This window comes from Bombyx mori, chromosome 6, assembly GCF_030269925.1.
Source record: "Bombyx mori chromosome 6, ASM3026992v2".
Taxonomy (NCBI): Eukaryota; Metazoa; Arthropoda; class Insecta; order Lepidoptera; family Bombycidae; genus Bombyx; species Bombyx mori.
In genome coordinates, this window is record NC_085112.1 from 13941854 (window position 1) to 13967029 (window position 25176).

Consider the following 25176-nt stretch of genomic DNA (forward strand, 5'->3'; position numbering starts at 1 on the left):
CCCCGGCCCAGAGATGGGAGCAGTACTCCACGCGAGGCCGGACTTGTGCTTTATAAAGCAAAAGTCTTTATTAAGATTAAAAAGGAAAGGGCTCCGTTTTAAAAAATAAAAATATGACAATTGCGGTCCGCACGTTTCATAGATAAAAATGTATTTACGGAAATAACAAAGATAGATATCAATGAGAAAAATGAGGTTTTTTTGCGCATTATCTATCTGAAGTTTGGAGTAAAATAGGTACATTATCGACTTCGCGCTTCCACGACGCGGCGATCAACGCTTTCGCAATCCGCGAACTCTTTCTCATTTTCGAATTGACGTCAACAAAGATAATGCGGGGAATAATATTATTTTATTAAATCACGTATTCTGTAGTGCAACTTGTCACTGTTCTCGCCTAACCCGTGGCTTGCGACGAAGAGCTCGACATTTAAATTAACCCATAGACACAGCCCACTGTTTCTCGCCGGATCTCAGTGGGTCGCGTTCCCGATCCGGTGGTAGATTCAGCGAAGCACGGCTCTTTCTAGGGTTCGTGTTAGCAACACTCCGGTTTGAGCCCCGTGAGCTCACCTACTAGTTAAGGTTACACTGAAATAGCCTCTCAAGGCTATCAGCATAGGTAGGAATAAAAAAAGAAAGCCACATGTGGTCGCGATCCTCAGCAGTGAAGGAACGATATAGAAGAAAAATAGAACCCAAAGAAAGATTAAGGACGAAGAGGAAATAACTAGTGTGGACTATACCACAGCAGGTTTGTTACCGGGGGGTGGCGGGGGGCGGGGCGGGATTAAATACACAAACTTTTTTTTTTCAATAATTTTAATCTAAAAATATACTGAAAACGACCTGATACGTTCATACACTACACGCGCCGCGCTCACAACACTAACTTCACTAACAATTACGAGACCTCAAAATTGAATATTAGTTTGATATTGTTCTCATAGTTCTTGTTCTTGGGTTGGAAGGGCGTGCCGACGACGGGCGCGAGGCTGGGGTCCCTGGGCCGCAGCACGGCGTCGTTCCTGCAGAGCCTCCGCAGGTGGTGCCAGGCGGCGCCGTAGTCGTACTCTAGCACCGTCTCGTAGAACTTGACGGCCGCCGCCTGAAAACGGAAATTATATGAAATACTCATATTAATATAAAATGTTATGCTTAGGGGTCTAAACATATGAAAATTTCACCGAGCCGCTTGAGGTGCGCAACAAAAATTCGCCTCAAATTTGGAATACGAAATTGCTCTGTGGCAGACTTAGGGGAAATCCTGGTGTTGATCCATGCGAGGTCAGCTCCGTTAACGGCACCACGTGAAACTTTTTTTTTCCTACCTCAGCTGATGGTCTTGAGAGACCACGTCAGCGTAACTTTAATTAGTAGGTGAGCTCACGGGGCTCAAACCTGGTGACGTTGCTAACACGAACCCTAGCAAGAGCCGCACTTCGCAGAATCTACCAGCGGATCGGAAACACGATTCTAAGGGGTATCCTTGCAACTTTCCGAGAATATAGGGATACTTGGGGTCGACATTTCGAACGATGTCCAATTTCGGAGTCATTTGGAAGGCAAAGCCAAGTTGGCGTCCAAAATGCTGGGAGTCCTCAACAGAACGGAGCGGTACTTCACGCCTGGACAGAGACTTTTGCTTTATAAAGCACAAGTCCGGCCTCGCGTGGAGTACTGCTCCCATCTCTGGGCCGGGGCTCCCAAATACCAGCTTCTGCTGATTTGACTCCATACAAAAGAGGGCCGTTCCGATTGTCGATAATCCCATTCTCACATATCGTTTGGAACCTCTGGGTCTGCGGAGGGACTTCGGTTCCCTCTGTATTTTGTACCGTATGTTCCACGGGGAGTGCTCTGAGGAATTAGTTACATAGTAGCTACACTTGAGACCTTAGAACTTATATCTCAAGGTGGGTGGCGCATTTACGTTGTGGATGTCTATGGGCTCCAGTAACCACTTAACACCAGGTGGGCTGTGATATCGTCCACCCAGCTAAGCATTAAAAAAAAAAAACATCGCGAGCAATCGGCATTGCTGAAGTCCATAGGCGATGGTAACCACTCACCATCAGGTGGGCCATATGCTCGTCTGCCTGCAAGGGCAATAAAACTATAAGGTATAATTTATTCGATATTTGATATGAACGAGTCTCTGCTGTGACCTGCAAGGGCTTGGGCTGTTTCTTGGAGAGGTAGGGGTCGACGCTGTGCATGGCGTCCTCCAGCGGCTCGCGGGCCAGCGCCAGGTCGGGCGCCAGCCGCGGCAGCGCGCGCAGCGAGCACAGCTGCAGCGCGAACGCAAGGCTCAGTCGGTACGAGGAGCCCGCGTCCTTCAGGTAACTGTCTCTCGAAGACTTCTTCAGAAACCGGTAAATGTGCGGCAGGACTTCTCTGTGAACACAAAAATTTCAAACACTCGTTTAGTTTCCTTGGTTTTGGAACGAAATTCCTTTTGGGACGATGCGGAGGGGTACCCTAACCGGGAAAAAAACGTCCGTAACGTAAGATTTTTATTAGTAACGCACACAGTGTACGACTTAACTTTGTAATAACGTACAAAAAATAATATCATTTTTTATTATTCATTGACCACGATCTCAGAGCGTTGGTTTACGCAATACACTAACTCTTATGCAAACAACCATGAGTGAAGTGTACCACAATAAGTTCGCACGTTACTGAATGACCGTGGGTTATTGCGAAACCTCTAGTTTTATTTTCTTTATAGAACTTAAAATTAAATTTTTTATAATAAGAAACTTCGTTCCTATCCGGTGTCCCACGACACCACACATCTTTTTTTTAATTTATTGCTTCAATGGGTGGACGAGATCATGGCCCACCTGGTGTTAAGTGGTTATCGGAGCCCATAGACATCTACAATGTAAATCCCGCCACCTAACTTAAAATATGAGTTCTAATGTCTCAATTTTTACATTACAACGGCTGCCCCAGCCTTCGGTACCGAGGTATAAATATTAGCCTATCCATTAATAACATGTATTTTCTACACGGATACCAAGTTTCAAGATGCATGGTTCAGTAGTTATAACGGAACATCCGTAAAAACCACTGTAGATTTATATATTAGTATAGATATATCTGATTTTTTTTTATAAAATTGTAATGACTTATAAATAGAGTATAATAATGTAAGCTCACTTGATAGCTCTGGCCCTGATGAAGTCCTTTGAGACGGAAGCCATCGTGACGAGCAACTCTATCGCCCACCGCATGATTATAGGATCGCCTTCTTCAAATCTGAAATTTAATTTACGTAAAATAATAATATATTCAAACCCCCCACGCCACCTCCCCCCCGCATGTAGGGAGCTTGTTGTAAGCAATCTAGAATGGTGCCTAGTGCTGCCATCTAGTATGGATGTATGTAAGTCTAGTATGGTAAGGAAAGTATGGGATTAGGAGATACCATAATGTAGCCGACACGCGCACCTAGAGCACCGAGAAGTGACAGATGTCAAGTCACGAGTGCCCTGTTATATTTTTTTTAAGGGATTTTATGACCTGGTAACCTGGTAACTAAGACCTTTAAGTCATGTCTTCTTATTTTAATATGTAGTCTTTATTTTATGAAAATGATAATATGAAATGAAATGAAATGAAGATGATTAATTTGAGACACTAATCAACAGGGATGACATAGAAATGAAATGAGATGAGATGATATGGGAAGAAATATAATCTTAGTAAAATGGTGGTCATTTACTGAGATTTTTCCAGTGGACTTTTTGGAGGATCTCGAGAAGTTACGTTCAGCGGCTTTGTTTAATTTTTCCACATTTGTGCACTTTCACAGATACTTAACAGTTAATAAACCACCGTTATTACACATTTAAACCCGAAGAAATACTAAATAGACAAAATAAAACAAATCACACAACTTCACTCCTCGCGTTCCCGCCAAAAAGTCTTGCCGCAGTAAAACCTTAAAATCCACAGATCGTCTTTTCGCATTAAAAGTGTACAATTTCCAAAAATTTTCGAAATTGAGTTAATATGCGGAATCATTTAGTATCACCAGTATTTTTCTCATGAATACTGTCAAAAGAGCGTAGTTTAGTTTTGTTTTTTTTTTAGTTAACCTATCTATATTTTGACTACTATTAACAAAATTAATACACATGTTAAACCTTTAAAACACTCTCCTGTAAAATTTTGTAAGTTTTGAGATTATCTTTAAATTAATAAGTGAAGCAAAAATTTTGTACGAAAATTGCGCGGACGGAGCATGAAAATGCTCATATTTTTTTTAAATTATGTTTTAAAAATACAATAAATCCATGAAAAAACATTAAACACACTTCCATGTATTAGTCACACACACTTCCATGTATTAGTCACACACACGCAGCCATATTGTTTGTATATTGTCAAACTTTTTTTATTGCTTATAGTCTGTGGTCAAATTGAGAATAGATTAAATATTGTTTGTCTTCATTAATATTTGCCTAAAGTGTAGTCTTGGCGAAATCTGTGATTATATAATTTGACAATAGAACCATAATAATGTTAAAACTTGTAATTTCAATTAATTATATTGCATAACAAGTATTCTCTGGACGTTGTTGCTGGCACTGTTGACAGTTTTAGACGAGAAGTCTACAGCCTTGCTCAATGAGTTTTTTCAATTAAGTAATAGTATTTGGTAGTAAATGTGTAATAATGTAAGGTCTTCATATAATGTTATATATACCTAGTCAGGTCATAAATTCTGTCACATGTTTAATGTAAAATAATTGAAACAAGTTTATTCATTATGTAACCATTCATATACCAAAATGAACTTAACAAAACATAGATTCTTATGACACTAAAGTTTATTCAAAATGACCTCCGTGATTTTGAATACAGGCCTTCAATCTGCGCGGCCAGTTGTCTATCGCAGTACGAACGAGGTCCATGTCAATATCGGCGGCTGCCTTAATCAAGGATGTCTTGAGTGACTCCAAATTGGGATGAGGCTTTGAGCACGCCTTTTCCTCCAAGTGTTGCCATATCTTGTAATCTAACGGATTCAAATCTGGACTGGAGGAGGGCCAGTCTTCGTGCCGGATGAAGTCGATTTCACGCGCCGCCAGCCAGTCTTGTGTGCTCTTCGCTCTATGAGCTGGCGCCGAATCTTGTTGGAATACCCAGTGCCTGTTATTGAACATGGTATGAGAAACAGGTTCCACAAGGTTCGTCAGGACTGTATTTTGATACACAACTGCATTCGTTTTTACACCTTTCTCACAAAAATGTACCTCTGTTAAGCCCCAATAAGAAACTCCCAACCATACCATGAGCGAGGATGGAAAATGACCTCGTTGGACACGCGGAATACGGTTGCTCGCTTCTTCACTACTGTGTGCGTACACCTTATCATTTTGTTTGTTGTAGCTCTCTTTTACGGTAAAAAATTTTTCATCCGAAAAAAGCATTTCCCGATATATTTTTCCCGCGTACCGCTTCAGCAAAGCGCGGCATCTCTTCAGTCTCAGGTCCATTAGACGAGCATTCAAACGATGTCCTGTTTTTCTTCGATATGCCCGAAGCCCTAAGTCTTCATTTAACACCCTTTTCACCGTGGTTCTGCTTAACCCCATCTGAAGGGCCAACAGTTTCTGCTTACGTTTGGGATTTCTTTGAATTCGCGCCTTCACAGCTTTTATCACTGCTGGAGTCCTAACAGACCGAGGGCGACCACTTTTTGACCTGTAATCTACACTAGAGTCTTCATTGTATCGTTTGATGGTACGATAAACGAATCTTTTGGTTATATTCAAATTTTTCAGTATGTTAAAAATTTGAATTGGCGCGTAACGGCAACGATGCAACGCAATAACTGCAACACGGTCTTCTTCAAGCGTCCACTCCATATTTAAAAATGAGTAAAATTCTAAAAGTATACATTTTTATTTTCATGAACAATTCGAAATATGAATTCAATAAACTTTTTTATGGCCAGCATTCTAAAAGAAAAGTTTTTACTGTGTGACAATACTTATGACCTGACTAGTTAGTTTTTTTTGTTTTTTTTTTTATATAATGAACCGCTTTTTTTTCAATGCATGCAGTCGGTACTTGTAATTGTGTTAGCATTAGGTGTGAAATCAATGTATATGATACCTGTAATGTTCTGTGCTGATGTATAACATGTTGGTACCCAATATATAAAATAAAATAAAATAAATAAATTATAGTCGAATTTCGAGTACCGCGGGACTACTAGTACAGTTTTAGTGCGAGAAGACGAGATTGGTTTCTCGCAGGTGTTGTTACCTGTGGACGAGCGGCGGCCAGGCGGCGTGCACGAGCGGCAGCAGCAGCGCCGAGCCCCGCAGCACGCGCAGCCCGCCCCCCGCCGCCCGCAGCGCCGCCGCCGCCCCGCGCGCGCCCGCCGCCCCGCGCACGCAGCGCCGCACTATGGCCGCGGTCACACTCAGGTGACGAGCTACCGGCGCCTCTTCATCTGCAACGGTCACAGATATCTTCATAGAGCTCAACTACATTGAAAGTCCTGTATGGGCTTGTGGCGGCTCACCTATCCGCCACTAAATTGCAAACATACTACTACTTGGGCAACCGCCTTACAATTTCGACAAAATCGCTGTCGCTTGTGATTTTAGACTTTCATCCGTTATTGTTGTTAAAAACACGTTCGGAGATACTTTGACAGCGCATCTCCTCCCGATCTATTAACGGTGCTGAAGCATCGGTCACCGTCCTATTAATTAACCCACAGACGACAGCCCACTGAGTTTCTCGCTAGATCATCTCAGTGGGTCGCGCTTACGATCAGGTGGTAGATTCTGCGAAGCACTGCGCTTGCTAGGGCTAGTGTTGGTACACACCCGGTTTGAGCCCCGTGAGCTATCTCACGTCAAAGAGAAACTGAAATAGCTGGTGGTAGGACCTCTTGGGAGTCCGCACGGGTAGGTACCACCACCCCGCCTATTTCCGCCGTGAAGCAGTAATGCGTTTCGGTTCGAAGAGTGGGGTAGCCGTTGTAACTATAGTGAGACCTTAGAACTTATATCTCGAGGTGGGTGGCGCATTTACGAGATGTCTATGGGCTCCAGTAACCACTTAACATCAGGTGGGCTGTGAGCTCGTCCATCCATCTAAGCAATAAAAAAAAAAAAAAAAGCTGCGTCTGTGGGTTAATTTACTCGTCGAGCCCTTCGTCGCAAGCAACGGGTTCGACGGTTCGGTAAGTTACTCCTTTTATCATCAGCTACCTATAAGTGAAAGTCTCATCAAAATCGGTCCTGCCGTTCCAGAGATTAAGCGGAACAAACAGACAGACAGACAAACATTTAAAAAAATGTTATTTTGGTGTATGTACCGTATATATATTCATATGCATGTAGTAAAAAGCGGTTATTTCAATATTACAAACAGACACTCTAATTTTATTTATATTATTATGTATAGATAACTAAGGATTATAACTAAGTAACTCACAACGTATAAGGTTGTTCGCCACCGATATGTAACACGAAGGTAGATCTAAAATAAGGGCGATGTATTGACAACGCGCAATGTAACTAAAAATTTCCAAATTCAAAAAAAAGTAAGACTAACTCGTAACAGCATCGCCGTAATCTGCCGCGTCGTCTAGCTCGGCGGCCCGGTCCTCCCGGTACATCTCCTCCGCGCTCTGGCCGCCCCCCGGAGGCTCCTCCTCGTTCAGCAGCCTCTCCGCCTCCTGTTGATTCCTGCAGTACTCCCGGACGTCCTCCAGGAGGTCGAGGCCTCGCTCCGGCGGCTTCGAATCCGTGTTATCCTCATCCTTGAACCACTTTTGTAGGCATTCGATGAAAGTAATAAACACTTGCAGGTAAGATTCTAAATTCCTGTCGTAATACTTGTCGCAGCTCTGGACTAGGACCTGTTGGAGAAACGATTTGTTTAAATAATATCCATTTTAAATGCGTAACTGATAATTGCTATGTGGTATCCTCTGGTGGGATTAAGGGATATCGGACACCAGCTTTCTCAGAGTATATTACCAGCTTACTGCGACCCCCACGAGTAGGTTATGTCTTTTTTTATTACCTACATGGATGGATGAGCTCACAGCCCACCTGATGTTAGGTGGTTACCCGAGCCCATAGACATCTACAACGTAAATGCCACATCCCACCTTGAGATGTGAGTTAGTTAGTCTAATTCTGCCATAAATAAACGCTGCGTTCCGGTTTGGAGGGTGTATCGGCCGGTATACTAGCCAACTGAGATTTCGACTTCAAGTCTAGTGACGGCATTCCCTTGGCGATGTCTATGGGCCGCGGTGACCATTTAGCACCAGACGTTCTTCAAGATCACCTACCGCATAATATATCCGCTGTTTAAAAAGCTGGTAACATATGCGCATATACCTGAAAAGTCTAGACAGAAAGCTCTCAAACAGACACTTTTTATAATGTGCATTCTATATACATTCTTGAGTTTTAATTGCACAATTACACTATTATCAGAAGTACACTCACGTCTTCAACTATTCCGTACATGTAATCCAGCATAGTGACGTCACTGTACTCCATGACCACAGATAATATCTGCAGCGCCGACTCGCAGTCCCACGCCTGCCGACAAACAAACACGCTGTTTTTATTCGATTATAATTAGGGTCAAACAAATGTATCGTTGGAAAGTTTAATAGGTATTTAATATTTATATTAAGTCTATGGGCTCCAGTAACCACATCAGGTGGGCTGTGAGCTCGTCCAATTATCTAAGCAATAAAAAAAAAGAAATTATACAAATTATATAATTATTAAAAAATTTAAAACTATTAGCAAAATTAAACCAATCAAAAATACTGCTACTACAAGTCTGACCTAAATCGATAATTACTAAAAAAAAAAACTTAAATTATATATATCGAATTGCCTCGTGTAATTTCTACCTATACATTTTTTTACACATTACAATATATCAGCTACTTATTACGATTGATTAAAGGACAATTAATTGTAAAATAAAAAAAAATGCAATATTGACAAATAAATTTTAAAAATCTAATTAGTATATATAAAAATTGTATTTGTTTCATAGATGTTTATATGAACTAGAGGTCCCGCAGTAGTCGAAATTCGACTATAATTAATTGGAATTGTAAGTTTGTACACTATTATGATTGTATTTTATACTTCTATAATCACAAATTTTGCCAAGACTACACTACAAAAAATATAAATTAACAAAAATAAACAATATTTAATCTATTCTCAATTTGACAACAGACGTCAAGAACAAAAGTTTGACAATAAATAGCATGCATGCGTGTGTGCGTCAAATACATGGTATGTAGTGTGTATAATGTTTTATTTAATGATTTAATGTATCTTTTATGCATTATTTAAAAAAAAGTTATCATTGTGCACTTCTTCTCTATATTCTCTATAAGTGTGGAAAATTTCACACTCCTCCGTTCGCGCAATTTTCGTAAAAAGGGATACAAAGTGTTTGCTTCACGTATTAATATATAGATTATTTATAAATTTTTGTACGTGTAATAATATAAGCAATATTATCATTATATTGTTTATTTGTATATTTATAATATATTTTTTCAATCGCTATTACACCGCTATTAATTTCTTTCCTGGAATCATCCTTGTCCATCTGACGGTTGTCTAGAAGAGATCGTTCTTAGCGATAAGCTCGCCCATTGTGCATTTTGTATTTAATGTTTTGCATTTGTGTTTATTTTGGTGTACAATAAAGCATACTCTACTCTTCTCTACTCAACTCTACTTATGGGAGCGACAAATGTCTCACTAAATCCCTAGAAGATATTCAGTGTAGTGACCTTCGCTACAAACGAACCAAATCTGCGTGACCCGGTGCCGTTAGGTGAGCTGTACCTTCTTGAGTCTCCTGGTGATCTGGTTGGTGAGGTAGTCGGCGTTGCAGCGGATGAGGTCGGCCGGGCCGGCGTGCCCCGCGGCCGCCGTGATGCTGCCCACCGCCTTCAGCCCCGCCTGGTGGAGCAGCTCGTACGGGCTGCCTGCAACCGGGACGCAACCTCAGCCACTGCACGGGACGGAGTCAGCGTGCTTTTTTTGTTAAGCTGATGGTTAGGTTAGCACTAGTCCTAGCAAGAGCAGTGCTTCGCAGAATCTACCACCGGATCGGAAACGCGACCCACTGAGAAGGTTCGCGGTAGGCAGCGGCTTGGCTCTGCCTCTGGCATTGCTGAAGTCCACGGGCGACGGTAACCACTCACCATCACGTAGGCCGTATGCTCGCCTGCCTACAAGGGCAATAAAAAAAGGTGCTTTTATCATGAAGGATGCAACATCCATAATGCAATTGAAGTTGATGTGCAAACGAGTTTATTACTCATCTGATGTTACATGACTACCAGAGGGCGTTATTGAAAGTCGCCACCTATTCTGATATATAAGGTGGAAATCTATCTGTCTTTGATTTAACATCGGAGCCATCACAGAACACAAGATAATTAACAGATGCCTCGCTTACGACATTTTCAAGATGAGCTTGCATATATCCAAGTTCCGAACAACTTTCAGACCGTCGGTCTACCAAGCAATATCACCCGCTCGGTGGAAGATCTTCCCTCGTCGTTAAGCCTCTACTGAGTTCTACGTGAACTGGTTTAAGCCCCGTAAACCGACGTCTCCATCATACCCCATAGCTTCGTGGATGAGGTGCTGACCTGATTGGACAGGTCCAGATTGACCAAAATGTCAAGTGAAATAACTGACTCACTGATCCTCTCCAGCACCAGGCACAGCACCTTCATGAGGTAGGGCTGGTAGTGCTCGTTGAGGGTGAGCGCGAACATGCCCACGCCCTCGGTGAGGAGGCAGGAGACCAGCATGTTCCGCTGCGCCTCCCGCAGCGTGGTGCGCGGGGGCGGCGCGGCGCGCGGCGTCCTGTAGCTGATGTCCGTGTAGCGGGTCTCCGTGGCGCCCTCGTACAGCCCTACCACACACGGACGGTTTTCAATCAAACGCCCGTAAGAGTACCGCCATCTATCGCCGAATAGCCAAACGAATATCGAAGGATCTATTAACATCTAGAACGCTCGAGGAGCACAACGCCATCTATTGAAACACACATCGAAGGTACTCGACTTGGGAGGAATGTTCTCGACGATTCTAGCGATGTCGTATGGACTATAAAAGCGTTGCAGAGATGGCACGTAGTCAGTCAGTAATCGGAACTACTCCAGGGCGCTAAAACTGCGATACTATAAGACAAATATTTTTTTGTATGGAAACTATCGACATCTTGTAACAGATGCCCCTAAGCTTATATGTAAACTCGTACGTAAACTTATATATTACTAGTAGGTGAGCTCACGGGGCTCAAACCTGACGACGTTGCTAACACGAACCCTAGCAAGAGCCGTGCTTCGCAGAATCTACCACCGGATCGGAAACACGACCCACTGAGAAGATCCGGTAAGAAACTCAGTGGGCTGTGTCTATGGGTTAATTCGCTCGTCGAGTCCTTCATCGCAAGCGACGGGTTCGACTAGAACGATGACCGGTGCTTGTGGTACCTAAAAGCACCGTTAATGGATCGGGAGGATCCGAAATGACGTGTTTTGGGCGACGCTGTCCGCAGTATCGGGGATGTAGTTACCGGCGGCCACGATGAGAGGGTTCTCGTGTCGAGCCGCTTTATCGAAGTGGAACTACAGCACCACCGAATCAATCGCCCAGAATTGTCAAGTGGAGATGTTCGCGAATACGAGGAAGGCGCCGGGCGAGTTGATTCTCCTCCGTGATCATTCTACAGTAGGCTTGGAGCACTCACCGGGCACGCTGTCCCGGTGCCAGGCCCTGGGGTCGTACACGGAGACGTCGAGCGTGTCGGCGCTGGTGAGGGGCGCCTCGCCTCCGCCCACCTCCAGCGGGAGGTACCACATGTCCTCTTGTATGTACAGGTTCAGTATTCGTTCTATTAGAGATGTCGGCGCTTTTGGTTCTGGAAGCATAACCGTGGACATGAGCTCCTCTTACGTAAGAGTCATCATCATCATCATCACAGTCGATTAATCTTGGTAGAGCAATGGTAGTCATGTGAAATCCGTGTTGATTATACGTAAGAGTTTACTGGTAGTCTAGTGAGTCCGCACGGGTAGATACCACAACGCTGCCTATTTCTGGCGTGAACCAGTAATGCGTTTCGGTTTGAAGGGTGGGGCAGCCGTTATACTGTAAAAACTGAGCTCTTAGAACTTACGTCTCGAGGTGGGTGGCGGCATTTACGTCGTAGGTGTCTACAGGCTCCGGTAACCACTTAACACCAGGTGGGCCGTGAGATCGACCAAACCACCTAAGCAATAAAAAAGTATCCGTTCTTCATATATCAAATTACATTAATTTTTAAAGACTGAATTTCAGAAAAAAATCAGCTTAAAGTGAATTCGTCGTAAAATGATAAACGCCGTAAAACAATTGAGATCCGGCAATTTAATTTAAGTTGTTTCAATAACATTTTTTAACATTTTATTAAAGTGAATTATAATAGTTAAAGTTCCTCATGTTTCTTATTTGCATCAGGATTACAATTGATGTATTCAATTAGATTGATATCTTTACAAAGATTTTTATTATATAGCTCACCCGATCCGATCCAATTGAGGAGTAGGAAGGCGTCAGGCAGTTTGTGCTGCAGCGCAACCTGCATGAGGCGGTCGGCGAGCAAGTCTGCAGCGCGGGTCGCAGCCAGACCCCGCACGCACGCCGCCACCCGCCGCAGTCCCCCCGCCGGCACGCACCGCGGCCGCACCCACGGCGAGTCGGTCACCGCGCCCGCCAGCACGTCTGTACATACACGCACCGCCCTCACTGTACACCCCGCAGGGAGCCGGCCCGCCCCCGCCCCCCGCCGGCACGCACCGCGCCCGCCAGCACGTCTGTACATACACGCACCGCCCTTACAGTACACCCCGCAGGGAGCCGGCCCGCCCCCGCCCCCCGCCGGCACGCACCGCGCCCGCCAGCACGTCTGTACATACACGCACCGCCCTTACAGTACACCCCGCAGGGAGCCGGCCCGCCCCCGCCCCCCGCCGGCACGCACCGCGCCCGCCAGCACGTCTGTACATACACGCACCGCCCTTACAGTACACCCCGCAGGGAGCCGGCCCGCCCCCGCCCCCCGCCGGCACGCACCGCGCCCGCCAGCACGTCTGTACATACACGCACCGCCCTTACAGTACACCCCGCAGGGAGCCGGCCCGCCCCCGCCCCCCGCCGGCACGCACCGCGCCCGCCAGCACGTCTGTACATACACGCACCGCCCTTACAGTACACCCCGCAGGGAGCCGGCCCGCCCCCGCCCCCCGCCGGCACGCACCGCGCCCGCCAGCACGTCTGTACATACACGCACCGCCCTTACAGTACACCCCGCAGGGAGCCGGCCCGCCCCCGCCCCCCGCCGGCACGCACCGCGCCCGCCAGCACGTCTGTACATACACGCACCGCCCTTACAGTACACCCCGCAGGGAGCCGGCCCGCCCCCGCCCCCCGCCGGCACGCACCGCGCCCGCCAGCACGTCTGTACATACACGCACCGCCCTTACAGTACACCCCGCAGGGAGCCGGCCCGCCCCCGCCCCCCGCCGGCACGCACCGCGCCCGCCAGCACGTCTGTACATACACGCACGCCCTCACAGTACACCCCGCAGGGAGCCGGCCCGCCCCCGCCCCCCGCCGGCACGCACCGCGCCCGCCAGCACGTCTGTACATACACGCACCGCCCTTACAGTACACCCCGCAGGGAGCCGGCCCGCCCCCGCCCCCCGCCGGCACGCACCGCGCCCGCCAGCACGTCTGTACATACACGCACCGCCCTTACAGTACACCCCGCAGGGAGCCGGCCCGCCCCCGCCCCCCGCCGGCACGCACCGCGCCCGCCAGCACGTCTGTACATACACGCACCGCCCTTACAGTACACCCCGCAGGGAGCCGGCCCGCCCCCGCCCCCCGCCGGCACGCACCGCGCCCGCCAGCACGTCTGTACATACACGCACGCCCTCACAGTACACCCCGCAGGGAGCCGGCCCGCCCCCCGCCAGCACGTAATGCTACTACTATCTGATAGATCTGGCGACTGACCTCTGGTGGCGACGGTGCTGAGCAGCGTGAGGTCGGCGTCGAGGGCGGCGGCCTCGAGCAGCGCGTTGCACAGACACTGCATGTTGGTGTGCACGCTGAGCGCCGACACCACGCGCTGGGGGGGCGGCTCTGACCCCAGCACCTGGATGTAGCCGTGCAGCAGGTTCAGGGTCGACAGTTTGCGAGCTGAATCTGGAGACAACAATAATTATTGATTATAATTGATAAACCTTCCGCTAACGGCACATCCAGCAAGCCATCATCAGCAGCCAGCCATTAGAGAGTCTTTAGCCAAAGGTCGGTGACATGACCTAGAGAAATTGATGTTCTCAACAGAAGAAAAAAATCTAAAAGTTATTTGTTGTCCGTTGTGCTTTATCATTCTTTCCCGAGGTATTGATTGATGTCAACGGCGGATCCAGGGGGGGGTCATGGGGGTCATGGGGGTCATGACCCCCCCTGAGCTAGTTCCAGGACTTGAACTAACTTGGACTAATTGAAGAACATCATGATTTATTTATTAACTATTGTTATCAAAATTAAATTATAAGTTCTTAACTTGCCCACATGTGACCCCCCCCCCCCCTCCTGGCGCCAAAGCTGGATCCGCCCTTGATTGATGTATCTAATTTAAAAATTATACACATAGCTATTCTCGCAATATCAAAACTACCAGTCCCCATATAACACAGAAAAGATATGATGCAAGAATAAATATTTTTTTTAGACTCACCTACGTTATTTAAGACTCTCGGCAGACATGTGAGGGTAGTAAAGAAATTCTCGCACAAGCTGTCCATGGTCTTGTTCTTGGCGTCCTTGGCAGCCGTCGAGAAGTACGTGGACACTGCCGTCGCGCAGTAGTCCGACACTTGACTGTATTCGTCTTTAGACAGAGCTATGAGGACGTCCAAGGCGAGTGGTATCGAAGGCTGCATTGTTCTGTCGATTTATAATTTTTGTTCTTTATGGTTTATTGGGCGAACACTGTTATTGGGTTTCTTCATACACCATTTTATTTTAACTTTGACCGACACTGAATTAGGGAAAGTATGTCATTTTCAATTACAGTCAAACCTGGATAAGCGAGAGTTCAAGGGAGCACAATCTCATTCTCGCTTATAGAGGTTTCTCACTAACCCGAGTTTCTCGCTAATGCACACTCTGAATTTCATTTCGCGATTTTCCGGATTCAAACGCATTCACTATTTTATTAATTTTCCGTTTTGACACGATGCTCCACGAAGTTCCACGAAAGTTAAGAATGAATCATAAAATAACAGATGTTAAATTTGTAATTTGTTTTGTCATTTGTTGCTCCTAAATAATATAAATAAATAAAGCTCGGCTGTCGCTTATAGAGGTATAGATAAGTAGCTGTCTCACTTACGGAGGTCCATGAGGGAAAAACGACTCTCTTTTACAGAGGTTTCTGTTTCTCGCTAATAGAGGTTTTGGGAGCTTAAAATGACGGGTCCTGGCTATTACTCTCACTTATAGAGTTTTCTCATTTATCCAGTTCTCACTTACCCAGGTTTGACTGTAATTCCAATTAATTCCTACTAGTGGTAGGACCTCTTGTGAGTCTGCGCGGGTAGGTACCACCGCCCTGCCTATTTCTGCCGTACAGCAGCCGTTGTAACTATACTTGAGACCTTAGAGCTTATATCTCAAGGTGGGTGGCGCATTTGCGCTGTAGATGTCTATGGGCTTCAGTAACCACTTAACACCAAGTGGGCTGTGAGCTCGTCCAAACATTTAAGCAATAAAAAAAAATACATATAAAAATACACATATAATTATATGACCACGACCCTCAGTAATGAGGAATCCGACGCAAGGAGGAGGATAAGTATATATAAATATATTGGCCAGTAAAATACTAAATAACGACTTACGTATTGCATTCGGTCAGCAACCTCGAGCAGAAAACGGACAGCTCCTTCCTGACCTTGTGGTGCTCGTGGGTCCTCAGCGCTATCAGGCTCTTCGTGACCAGCATTAGCTTGTCGCCGGCCATCGTGTACCATTCCGGGCTCCTTTTCGTTATCTCCTTCGGCTTCTTACCTAAAACAAATTTCAGATTAAAATTAAGGATGTCACTGTAAGAAGAAATTAATACGTTGATTTATATAATTTTTTTAATTCTCTTGTACGGTACTTTTGTAACTATACCACATACATCCGTCTTTCTCTGACATTAGCTTTGAATTTATTCGTAATTGATTCACAATGTTGTCGTCTCTCTCATTCAATTATTCTTCATTCATCTTGTGCTGTGGGATTATCTATGTATAAATAAAATCTATATATTAATACGTGAAGCAAAAACTTTGTATCCCTTTTTACGAAAATTGCGCGGACGGACGAGTATGAAATTTTCCACACTTATAGAGAATATAGAGATGAAGTGCACAATGCTATTTTTTTTTTAAAATAATGCATAATATTTTATGCATTATTTTACATTAAATCAATAAAGAAAACGTTACACACACTACATACCATGTATTTGACGAACACACGCATGCATACTATTTATTGTCAAACTTTTGTTCTTGACGTCTGTTGTCAAATTGAGAATAGAATATGGTTTGTCTTTGTTAATATTTTTTATAGTGTAGTCTTGGCGAAATTTGTGATTATAGAAGTATTAAATACAATCATAATGGTGTACAAACTTACAATTCCAATTAATTATAGTCGAATTTCGACTACTGCGGGACCTCTAGTATTCATAAATTGTTTAGACGGAATGTAATACGCATATCCACGCAGATTGTTAGTAACGTTTGAAAACAACGCAATGGATGCTATCCATTGCGTTCTGCGCTGTGACATTCCAATTAAAAAATTATTTCCATTTAAAATACACCAAAATTACCGAAGGGATTTTTTTTTAAATATCACACGTTCATTCGCTGCCTGAACAACGTTCAAAATCACTTATATATTAAAATACATAATTATATAGCCAAATTTATATATATAGACACCTTTGATGATGGGACGGAAAAAAATCGATCCTGATTTAAAATGTGGATGGGGTTATTTAGACAAATGTTGTAAATAAATATTATTGCGATCGCGCCGCGCCCACGCGTTCGTTGATCTTAGCATCAACTGTTTTTGATTTTGTGTTTCATTGCTGGTTTTAAAAAAACGTAAAGTAATGTATTTTTTATGAAACTATCGTTTCATTTTGCTGTACTAACATGATGGAGCGTCAATAATTCTAATAAAACATTTTTAAAATATGGTTTTTTTTTTGGTTCCGGATCGATTTATTTTCCGTCCCATCATCAACGGTCTCATTAGTACTATCGTCTGACTTCGTTTTCGTTAGCGGTCTCCTAACACCCTGTATATATATATATATATATTATGTAAATGTATGTATAAGCGTTCGTAATCGAATACGCGTACTAAACTGAAAAGACCCTTACTGCTTACTTCTGTGTCAACCTTGTCTTTAGTCTTTTCGAGGTACATCTTTGCGAAATCATCGGCCGTGTACTCGGATTTCTTGTAAAGAAACTTATCGTGCATCGTGATGCAAAGTATCCTGTGGATCGCGTCTATAGCGGCCTGAAAATATACAACGTTACAAACGATGCGAGACAACAACAATTTAATGGTGGTAGGACCTCTTGTGAGTCCGCGCGGGTAGGTACCACTGCCCTGCCTATTTCTGCCGTGAAGCAGTAATGCGTTTCGGTACGCAGGTTGGGGCAACCGTTGTACTTTAAAAACTGAGACGTTAGAACTCATTCAAGGTGAGTGGCAGCATTATACGTTGTAGATATATATGGGCTCCGATAACCACTTAACACCAGATGGGCCGTGAGCTCGTCCACACATTGAAGCAATAAAAATAAATAAAAAAATATCGAGGAAACTAAACGAGTGTTTGAAATTTTTGTGTCTCACAGACAGAACTCCTGCCGCACATTTACCAGTTGCTGAAGAAGTCTTCGAAAGACAGTTACCTGAAAGACGCCGGCTCCTAACCACTTAACACCAGGTGAGCCGTGAGCTCTCCCACCATAGCTTTTTCATTGAATGGTAATGGCAATGAACGGAAGACTAAACTATAGTTACCACAATAACACCGTGTCCTGGATTATCAGCACAAGTGGCTACGTCTTGCAGCCCAGCTAGCACCCCTGGCAATATGCTGGACAGCATATCAACCACGGCTTTCTCTATGACCGGATCCTTGATGCTGTAATCGTCAGTTTGACTGGCGTGTGTTCCGGTGTGCGCAGTCACGCAGTGGATCGCTGCCAATCTGTTAAAATAATAATATATTTGGCTAGCTTGTTCTGGACATTCTTTTCTTGGTTGGAGAGTTTTGATTAATTTTGGAATTAACTGACTACAAATCTTTAATAACTTCATCGATGAATATTAAAAATCTTAAGTTAACATTTTATAGTTTAAATTCATTTAACATTTTAATAGTATGTGTAGCCTATTCTTACCACTAAGCAACTGTGTATGTCAATCCTGTTTGTAGGACAGAATGATTGTTGAAATTGAAATTCTATCGAAATTGTAGTTGAGCAATGACAGTTATATTTTGGTATTTGCGTAGTCGAGATAAGAATAAAATTAGCATGACACATATTAGGCGTGAGCGCATTGACGCCATTGACTGGCTTGCACCAGTGTGTTTTCTGCCTGACATCTATTATTTATTAATATTACAAAACAGGTCAGTCATAGTACATTGTGCACCAAGGGAGAAAAGATGGACATTTCCTCCCGCGTGTAAAATTTCGGGATAAGATGTCCTACTTTTTTCCCGCGGTGCATATACTATTTTTTCTCCTACCAGGCCGAGAGTTCGACATTGTAAAAAACTTCCACCGTGGAGTACCGAGCCGGGGTAAAGGGGTGAAGCCCTGGCTGGGGTTAGGGGGGGGCGGAGGCCCCCCCACTCATAGAAAAAGCAATTTAACTGTTTTTAATTTTTAAATAAACTACTACTAATTGAATAAGAACTGTCTGATGAACTCATCTTTGTTAAATACTTCACTATTAAATTTTATTGTCTTTTGTTTATTTCACTTTTACACTAAACACAATATTGCAAATTACCCGAGCACAACAATGGCGGAGAATTTAATGTGCGTGAGAGCAGACGTAGACACTAAAGCGCATGCGCACTTGTCAGTACCCAGGGAGGAAAAGTTAAGACTTTCTTCCCTGTACAGCAGGAGGAAAACCAAACTTTCGGCGTAGGTAGAAGAAAAAAACATTTCCTTCTTGTTGTTCAATCGATTTTCTTTTTTTTGCTCATAAGCTATTGAAATAAATTTTGGTACAATTAAGATTTTTACAATAAAAGAAAGTGTCAATCACCAAATAAAAGAGAAATCATAAATGAATATAAACCTTGAGGTATCAGTGATTAAGACTGAATTTGCACTGACCACTCAGCGAACGCTAGTAAAATTAAAAAGCCGCCGTTATTCTATACAAGTTTTAATCTATTTTTATGACACAATATAATCACGTACTTGTCAAATTTGCGTTTTAGTTTATTAAAAATATATAGATATACAGGATGTTTATTAAAATATATATATAGCAATAAAGTATTTTGTATGGCCCATCACAATGCTTCAAAATTAAGGGTCCTAAGATTTTAAAGGCTAGTAAAGCGTACTGTAAGCCCATAAGGAAAAGTGCCACCATTTCACCTGTTTCTGCTGTCAAACAGTAATGTGTTCCGGTTTGATTCATAGGATATCCCTTTCAGAATACAAGAGATCACAACCTAATGTTACAAATTGGGTGACATTGCCCAAACTTTGAGCCTAGGTAACAACTGAACTGGTTTGGATATGAGATTATTCACTCATTAAAACAACACAAAAATTTGATGTTTTAATTTGAAAATCGATATTCGTTATTTTCAATTCACATTCTGGTCAATATACTAAACTCTCAACATTACTTCTACAAACAAGGATATTAATTTCGTAGTTTAAGATTAACATACTAATAAAGCAATTGCATATTAACGATATAAGTTGCCCTCAATTTATCAGTGTTTGTTTGCAGATTGCAGCGACTTATCTGAACAGAAGGCCAAATGTTAACTTGAATATCAGCGTGCACCAATAATTAATGCACCTTATTAATGCAATTTAATATTTTGCTACACGTCGTTGCGATTGAGAAATGTAATAAAATATAAATAAAATAGTTAAACTACAACTACCTTCACTTTGAAAATTATTCTTAAAAATCGACAGTAGTATAATGGGTTTTAACACGTTAAGCGTTACATGAAAAATGGAGTATTTTCATTCAGGCCACGGTGCTCACCGGTGAGCCTTTTCTTATTGAACCGTTCGAGCCATGAGGGTCACCCGTGAGCCGCGTGAGAAGACCAACGTAAGCGTTTCCTACAAGATTGCAGCTAAAAAACGCGTATGGAAGTGAGCCGCGTGGCCCTTTAGCCGAACTGAGCTCAAATTCAATAGAAAGTTGTAGTTTTTATTAATATTATAACCTTTTAAAAAGTTTTAAAAACTAGACGGTAAAGTCATTCAATTTTATCTACTGAGCAAATTATCCCATTTTACAAATTTTAGAATGAAAATCTCATATTGATAAGAGTTACTGATTCCCTGATTTTGGCTTGGCCCACTTGACGTTCAATGTGCTAAGAATATTTCATAAAGCTGCCTCATGTCTCAAAAGACCCAACAACCATGATTTTGTAAAACCAGTTTCAGCTCTAAAAAAATCACCAAATACAGCTATTCAACAGAATAGCTAAGTACACGCAAATAACTCACGCAATACCTTAGAGCCCTAAGCCGGTCGAGTTTGGCAATGTGGACAGCAACAAACACAGCTTGTGCCAGTAATGGAACCTGGGTCTTCATCAGTTTCTCCCTGAATTTCTTGTCCATATTGAGCATCAGTACTGTGAGGCTCAACATAACACTGAGTTTCAACTCCTCTGGGATTTCTGCAACTGATTTAAAAAAAAAAAGATTAGCTCCTACTTGACTCGTGGAGGGCCTTCTCAATATTGAATTGCTAGTATTGTGCTAAGTGCTGTAGTACTAAGCTTGCTAGTAATATTTTACTGTATATATATTTTTTTTTGTTTGAAGGTTTACATCCTATTTGATGATGAGCAGTAGTCTTTATTCATGAAAATAAGTGACATCAGCACTACCCATCGCTGAACTCTGTTTAAATTGATTTAAAAAAACATGTGCTTTGACTATATCAAAACTCTGTAGAGAAGAATTTATCAGTGTTCAGTGGAACAAGTAGAAGTGTTCAGTAAAAATGAGGATGACAAGATTGTTTGGGACAATCACTATGCACACATATGCACTATTCACGAGTAACAATACAATAGCAATAATCAAAGCCTCTAAATAGACCTAGAGGTTCCTCACAAACTGTGTGATCAGAATTATTGATAATTCTAATGGTCATTTTCTGTGAGGAGATAGATATTTAGTATTTGGGAGCCCGATTGCAATTGGAATAGTGGTCTACAAGAAGCCTTTATTTACTTTCTAAAGTACACAAATTTATGTGGGCTTCTAAAGTTTCAAAAACTTTGTAAGCTATGGCAGGGTCTATTCTGAGTCTTTACTGGTGGATGCTACTGATGCGAAATAATCAAGTGGTTCAGTTTAACCATTACATTTCTTGGTAGATATGAGTAAAAATCAATGGCACTAAAACAACTAAGAATAGGATAACTGTTGGGCAGTAAAATGGCAACTTTTGGTAGGCAGCGGCTTGGCTCCACTCCTGGCATTGCTAAAGTCCATGGGCGACGGTAGCCACTTATCATCAGGTGGGCCTTATGCCTACAAGGGCAATAAAAAAAAAACTTTAACCCTATTTCTCAAGGTGGGGTCATATAACAACACAATACTAAGCGGGATCTAAACTTGTTATTCATAAACAAACAGAAAACTTAGCTTGTTAGTTGCTATTATGATGGACACCACTTCAAATAATGACTTCAGTTATCAGTGGATTCGAAAGTTTTGGTATATAAATTTAAGAAAAATGTTCAGGAATGCATGAACTCATGGTTCGCTCAATAATAATAATGGTTATCATAGTCCATTGACATTAAAAATTCAAGACCATTAAATGCCATCCACCACATCAAGCCTGTCACGTAATTCAAATGTTTTGCCAATGATTGTTTTAAAATGTTTTTTATAACTACCGTCAAATGAACTACTTACTCATCCCCGGCCTGTCTTTATCAAAGACCAGTTGCAGTAAGCCGATTTCAATTTTCATGCACATCTCAAAACTGTTCACTGTGACTCTTTCCAATACTGCCCTCATGCCATCTACAAGTTTTCTTTGCAGTCCATATTTTGTTCTATTATTAATGACAATTCAATTTAATAGATATTGTTATATGTTTATAATTTAAATTATTAATGACAATTAAATTAATGTTTCATCAAGACAAGTGGTAGGTAGCAGCTTGGCTCTGCCCCTGGCATTGCTGAAGTCCATGGGCGACGGTAATCACTCACCATCAGGTGGGCCGTGTGCTCGTGCTGCCTAGAAGGGCAATAAAAAAAAAGTATAAATATTTTAATTTAACAGAATCAATACATTGTTTTCTGAGAATTTTACCTAACTTAAACAATTAATACTACATTATCGCTCGTTAGACGAGTCATTGAATTTGCCAGCTCAAATTACATTCAACAGGTCCACAATTTCTTACTGGAATCAAGTGCACCTCAAACTTTTGACATATAGCATTCTGCACTATATACTTTTCTGTAAGTAAATGTGAGCTGATTCATCAAATTTACATATATATGTAAAGAAGTACTTACTCGATTTCCGTCGAACTAATATGAGTTATGAAAGGGAACAACAAATACTGCTGTAGTTCTTGCACAACATCTTTCTTTAATTTTGTTATCTTATTAACGAAGTTTGAGACAGTATCTGCCGTGGGACATACCATAAGCATGTCGCAAACAGGCTTAATACGATTAAAAGCTTCTTTTAAAACAGGATTCATTTTGATGTGTTGCGTTTTTACCACTTGAATTCATTCACTGTATTTAACACGTTTGTTTCACAAAATACACAAACTATACATTTTATATTATTTTTTACCGAGAAGCGCATTTACACGATGATTTGATAAGCATTTTGTGTGTTTTATAAATTGAATTGTTGAACAAAAACAACACTCGTGAGATCGATCAATAATCGGGTGCATTTCAAAATCTTGTATGACAGATCTTATTCATCTAGTTGTCAAACATGTTTTATCTTTCTCAGTCTCTTCACATAAAATGAAATAGCAGATGGCGACAGTATAAGGTTTAAGTGCACTGATGCCCTTATTTGTTCGTTTCCATATTGAATAGAGGGAACTCGCTCTCGCCCCGTCATCTGACGGCCGGAGTCCCGCAAGGCTCCACGCTCTCCCCGTTATTATTTAATTTGTATGTCAACGATATACCCCGGTCTCCAGAGACCCATTTAGCGCTCTTCGCCGATGACACGACTATCTACAGCTCGTGTAGGAAGAAGTCGCTATTGCATCAGTGACTCCAGATCGTAGTAGCCACCATGGGACAGTGGTTCCGGAAGTGGCGCATTGACATCAACCTCACGAAAAGCACAGCGGTGCTCTTCATAAGGGGTCGCCACCTAATACCACTGTGAGCAGCCCACTTCCTAATAAGCGCATTAACACCTCCGCCATTCGCCCCTTCACTCTCTTTGGCCAGCCCATACCATTGGCCTCGTGGGTCAAATATCTAGGCGTCATAGAGGGATGAAAATTCGATCGACAGAGGGATGACAATTCGACCCCACATTAAAACGGTACGCGACCGTGCCGCCTTCATATTAGAACGTCTCTATCCCATGATTTCCAAGCGAGGTAAATTGTTCTTTCTTATTATGATGACACTCTACAAAACTTGCATATGCCCCGTTATGACCTATGCAAGTATAATGTTCGCTCATGTGGCTCGCACTAACTTGAAACCCCTTCAAGTCATTCAATACCGTTTTTTCAGGATAGCCATCGGAACACTATTTCTTAAGGAATGTGGATCTCCATGATGACCTGGAGCTTGACTCAATCAGTACCTAAGTATTTACAGTTGGCATTATTGCGCCACTTTGAGAAGGCGGCACGACACGAAATTACATACCCGGTCCTGTGGACCGAATGGTAAACAGTCGACGTCACCCTAAGCACGTCATTACGGATCCTCCCGATCTATTAACGGTGCTTTTAGGTACCCAAAGCATCGATCGCCGTCCTCACCGAACCAGTCGCTTGCGACGAAGGGCTCGACGAGTAAAACCCATATACACAGCCCGATGAGTTTCTCGCCGGATCTTCTCAGTGGGTCGCGCTTTCGATCCAGTGGTAGATTTTGCGAAGCACTGTTCTAACTAGGATCAGCTAACCTTCACATTAAGGCGAAGCTCTCAAGCCCAAAGAAAGCCCTATCACTATCAGTCATGCTGTACAGTTAAAAGTAAACGTAACGTAAAGGGTGATGTGGCAACGGTTATTTTCTTTATAACGTAAACACATGATGCATCTGAAATTTATACATTTTTATGATTACACTAGCGACCCGCCCTCGCTTCGCTTCGGAAAAATTAAAACACAAATGAAACCAAAAAAATAAAATAAAAAAAAATTAAAAAAAGTAGCCTATGTTCATCAGGGACAATGTCGGCTTCTAATGAAAAAAGAATTTTTCAAATCGGTCCAGTAGTTTCGGAGCCTATTCGAAACAAACAAACAAACAAATCTTTCCTCTTTATAATATTAAGTATAAGTATAGATCAAATCAGATTTATACAACACTGAACCCTTTGATGTACGGGGTATTATATGTGCTCATCTTAAGCAAGACACACTTGGAAGGTAGTGATGACCATGGTATTAGGATCGCGATTTTAACTTATCTCAATAAAACGTGGGTGTCGTAACAAGTGACTCAGGGATTCACCAAAAAATAGGCAATAATTTGAACATTATTATGAATTATTA

The 25176-nt window shown here is 42.7% G+C and overlaps 1 protein-coding gene across 3 annotated transcripts; it reads right to left on the reverse strand.

Annotated features, from left to right (window-relative positions):
* Nucleotides 1-803: 803 nt before the first annotated feature.
* Nucleotides 804-23536, reverse strand: LOC101735592 (TELO2-interacting protein 1 homolog). Of its 3 annotated transcripts, none has more exons than XM_021346203.3 (18): nucleotides 22976-23536; nucleotides 22361-22503; nucleotides 20937-21111; nucleotides 18216-18405; nucleotides 17561-17702; nucleotides 16013-16181; nucleotides 14848-15056; nucleotides 14115-14306; nucleotides 12618-12818; nucleotides 11806-11976; nucleotides 10750-10965; nucleotides 9882-10024; nucleotides 8502-8597; nucleotides 7594-7900; nucleotides 6289-6478; nucleotides 3169-3267; nucleotides 2169-2397; nucleotides 804-1108 (listed from the first exon to the last, which is right to left on the reverse strand). In XM_021346203.3, exons 1-18 carry the CDS (start codon nucleotides 23164-23166, stop codon nucleotides 905-907), a joined length of 3267 nt encoding a protein of 1088 aa, XP_021201878.2. In that variant the 5' UTR covers nucleotides 23167-23536; the 3' UTR covers nucleotides 804-904. The 3 variants fall into 3 exon arrangements, with proteins under 3 accessions (XP_021201878.2, XP_062524893.1, XP_037867595.1); XM_062668909.1 differs by having other exon boundaries at nucleotides 22361-22471; nucleotides 22976-23108; XM_038011667.2 differs by lacking the exons at nucleotides 18216-18405; nucleotides 20937-21111; nucleotides 22361-22503; nucleotides 22976-23536 and having other exon boundaries at nucleotides 17568-17702.
* Nucleotides 23537-25176: the final 1640 nt, after the last annotated feature.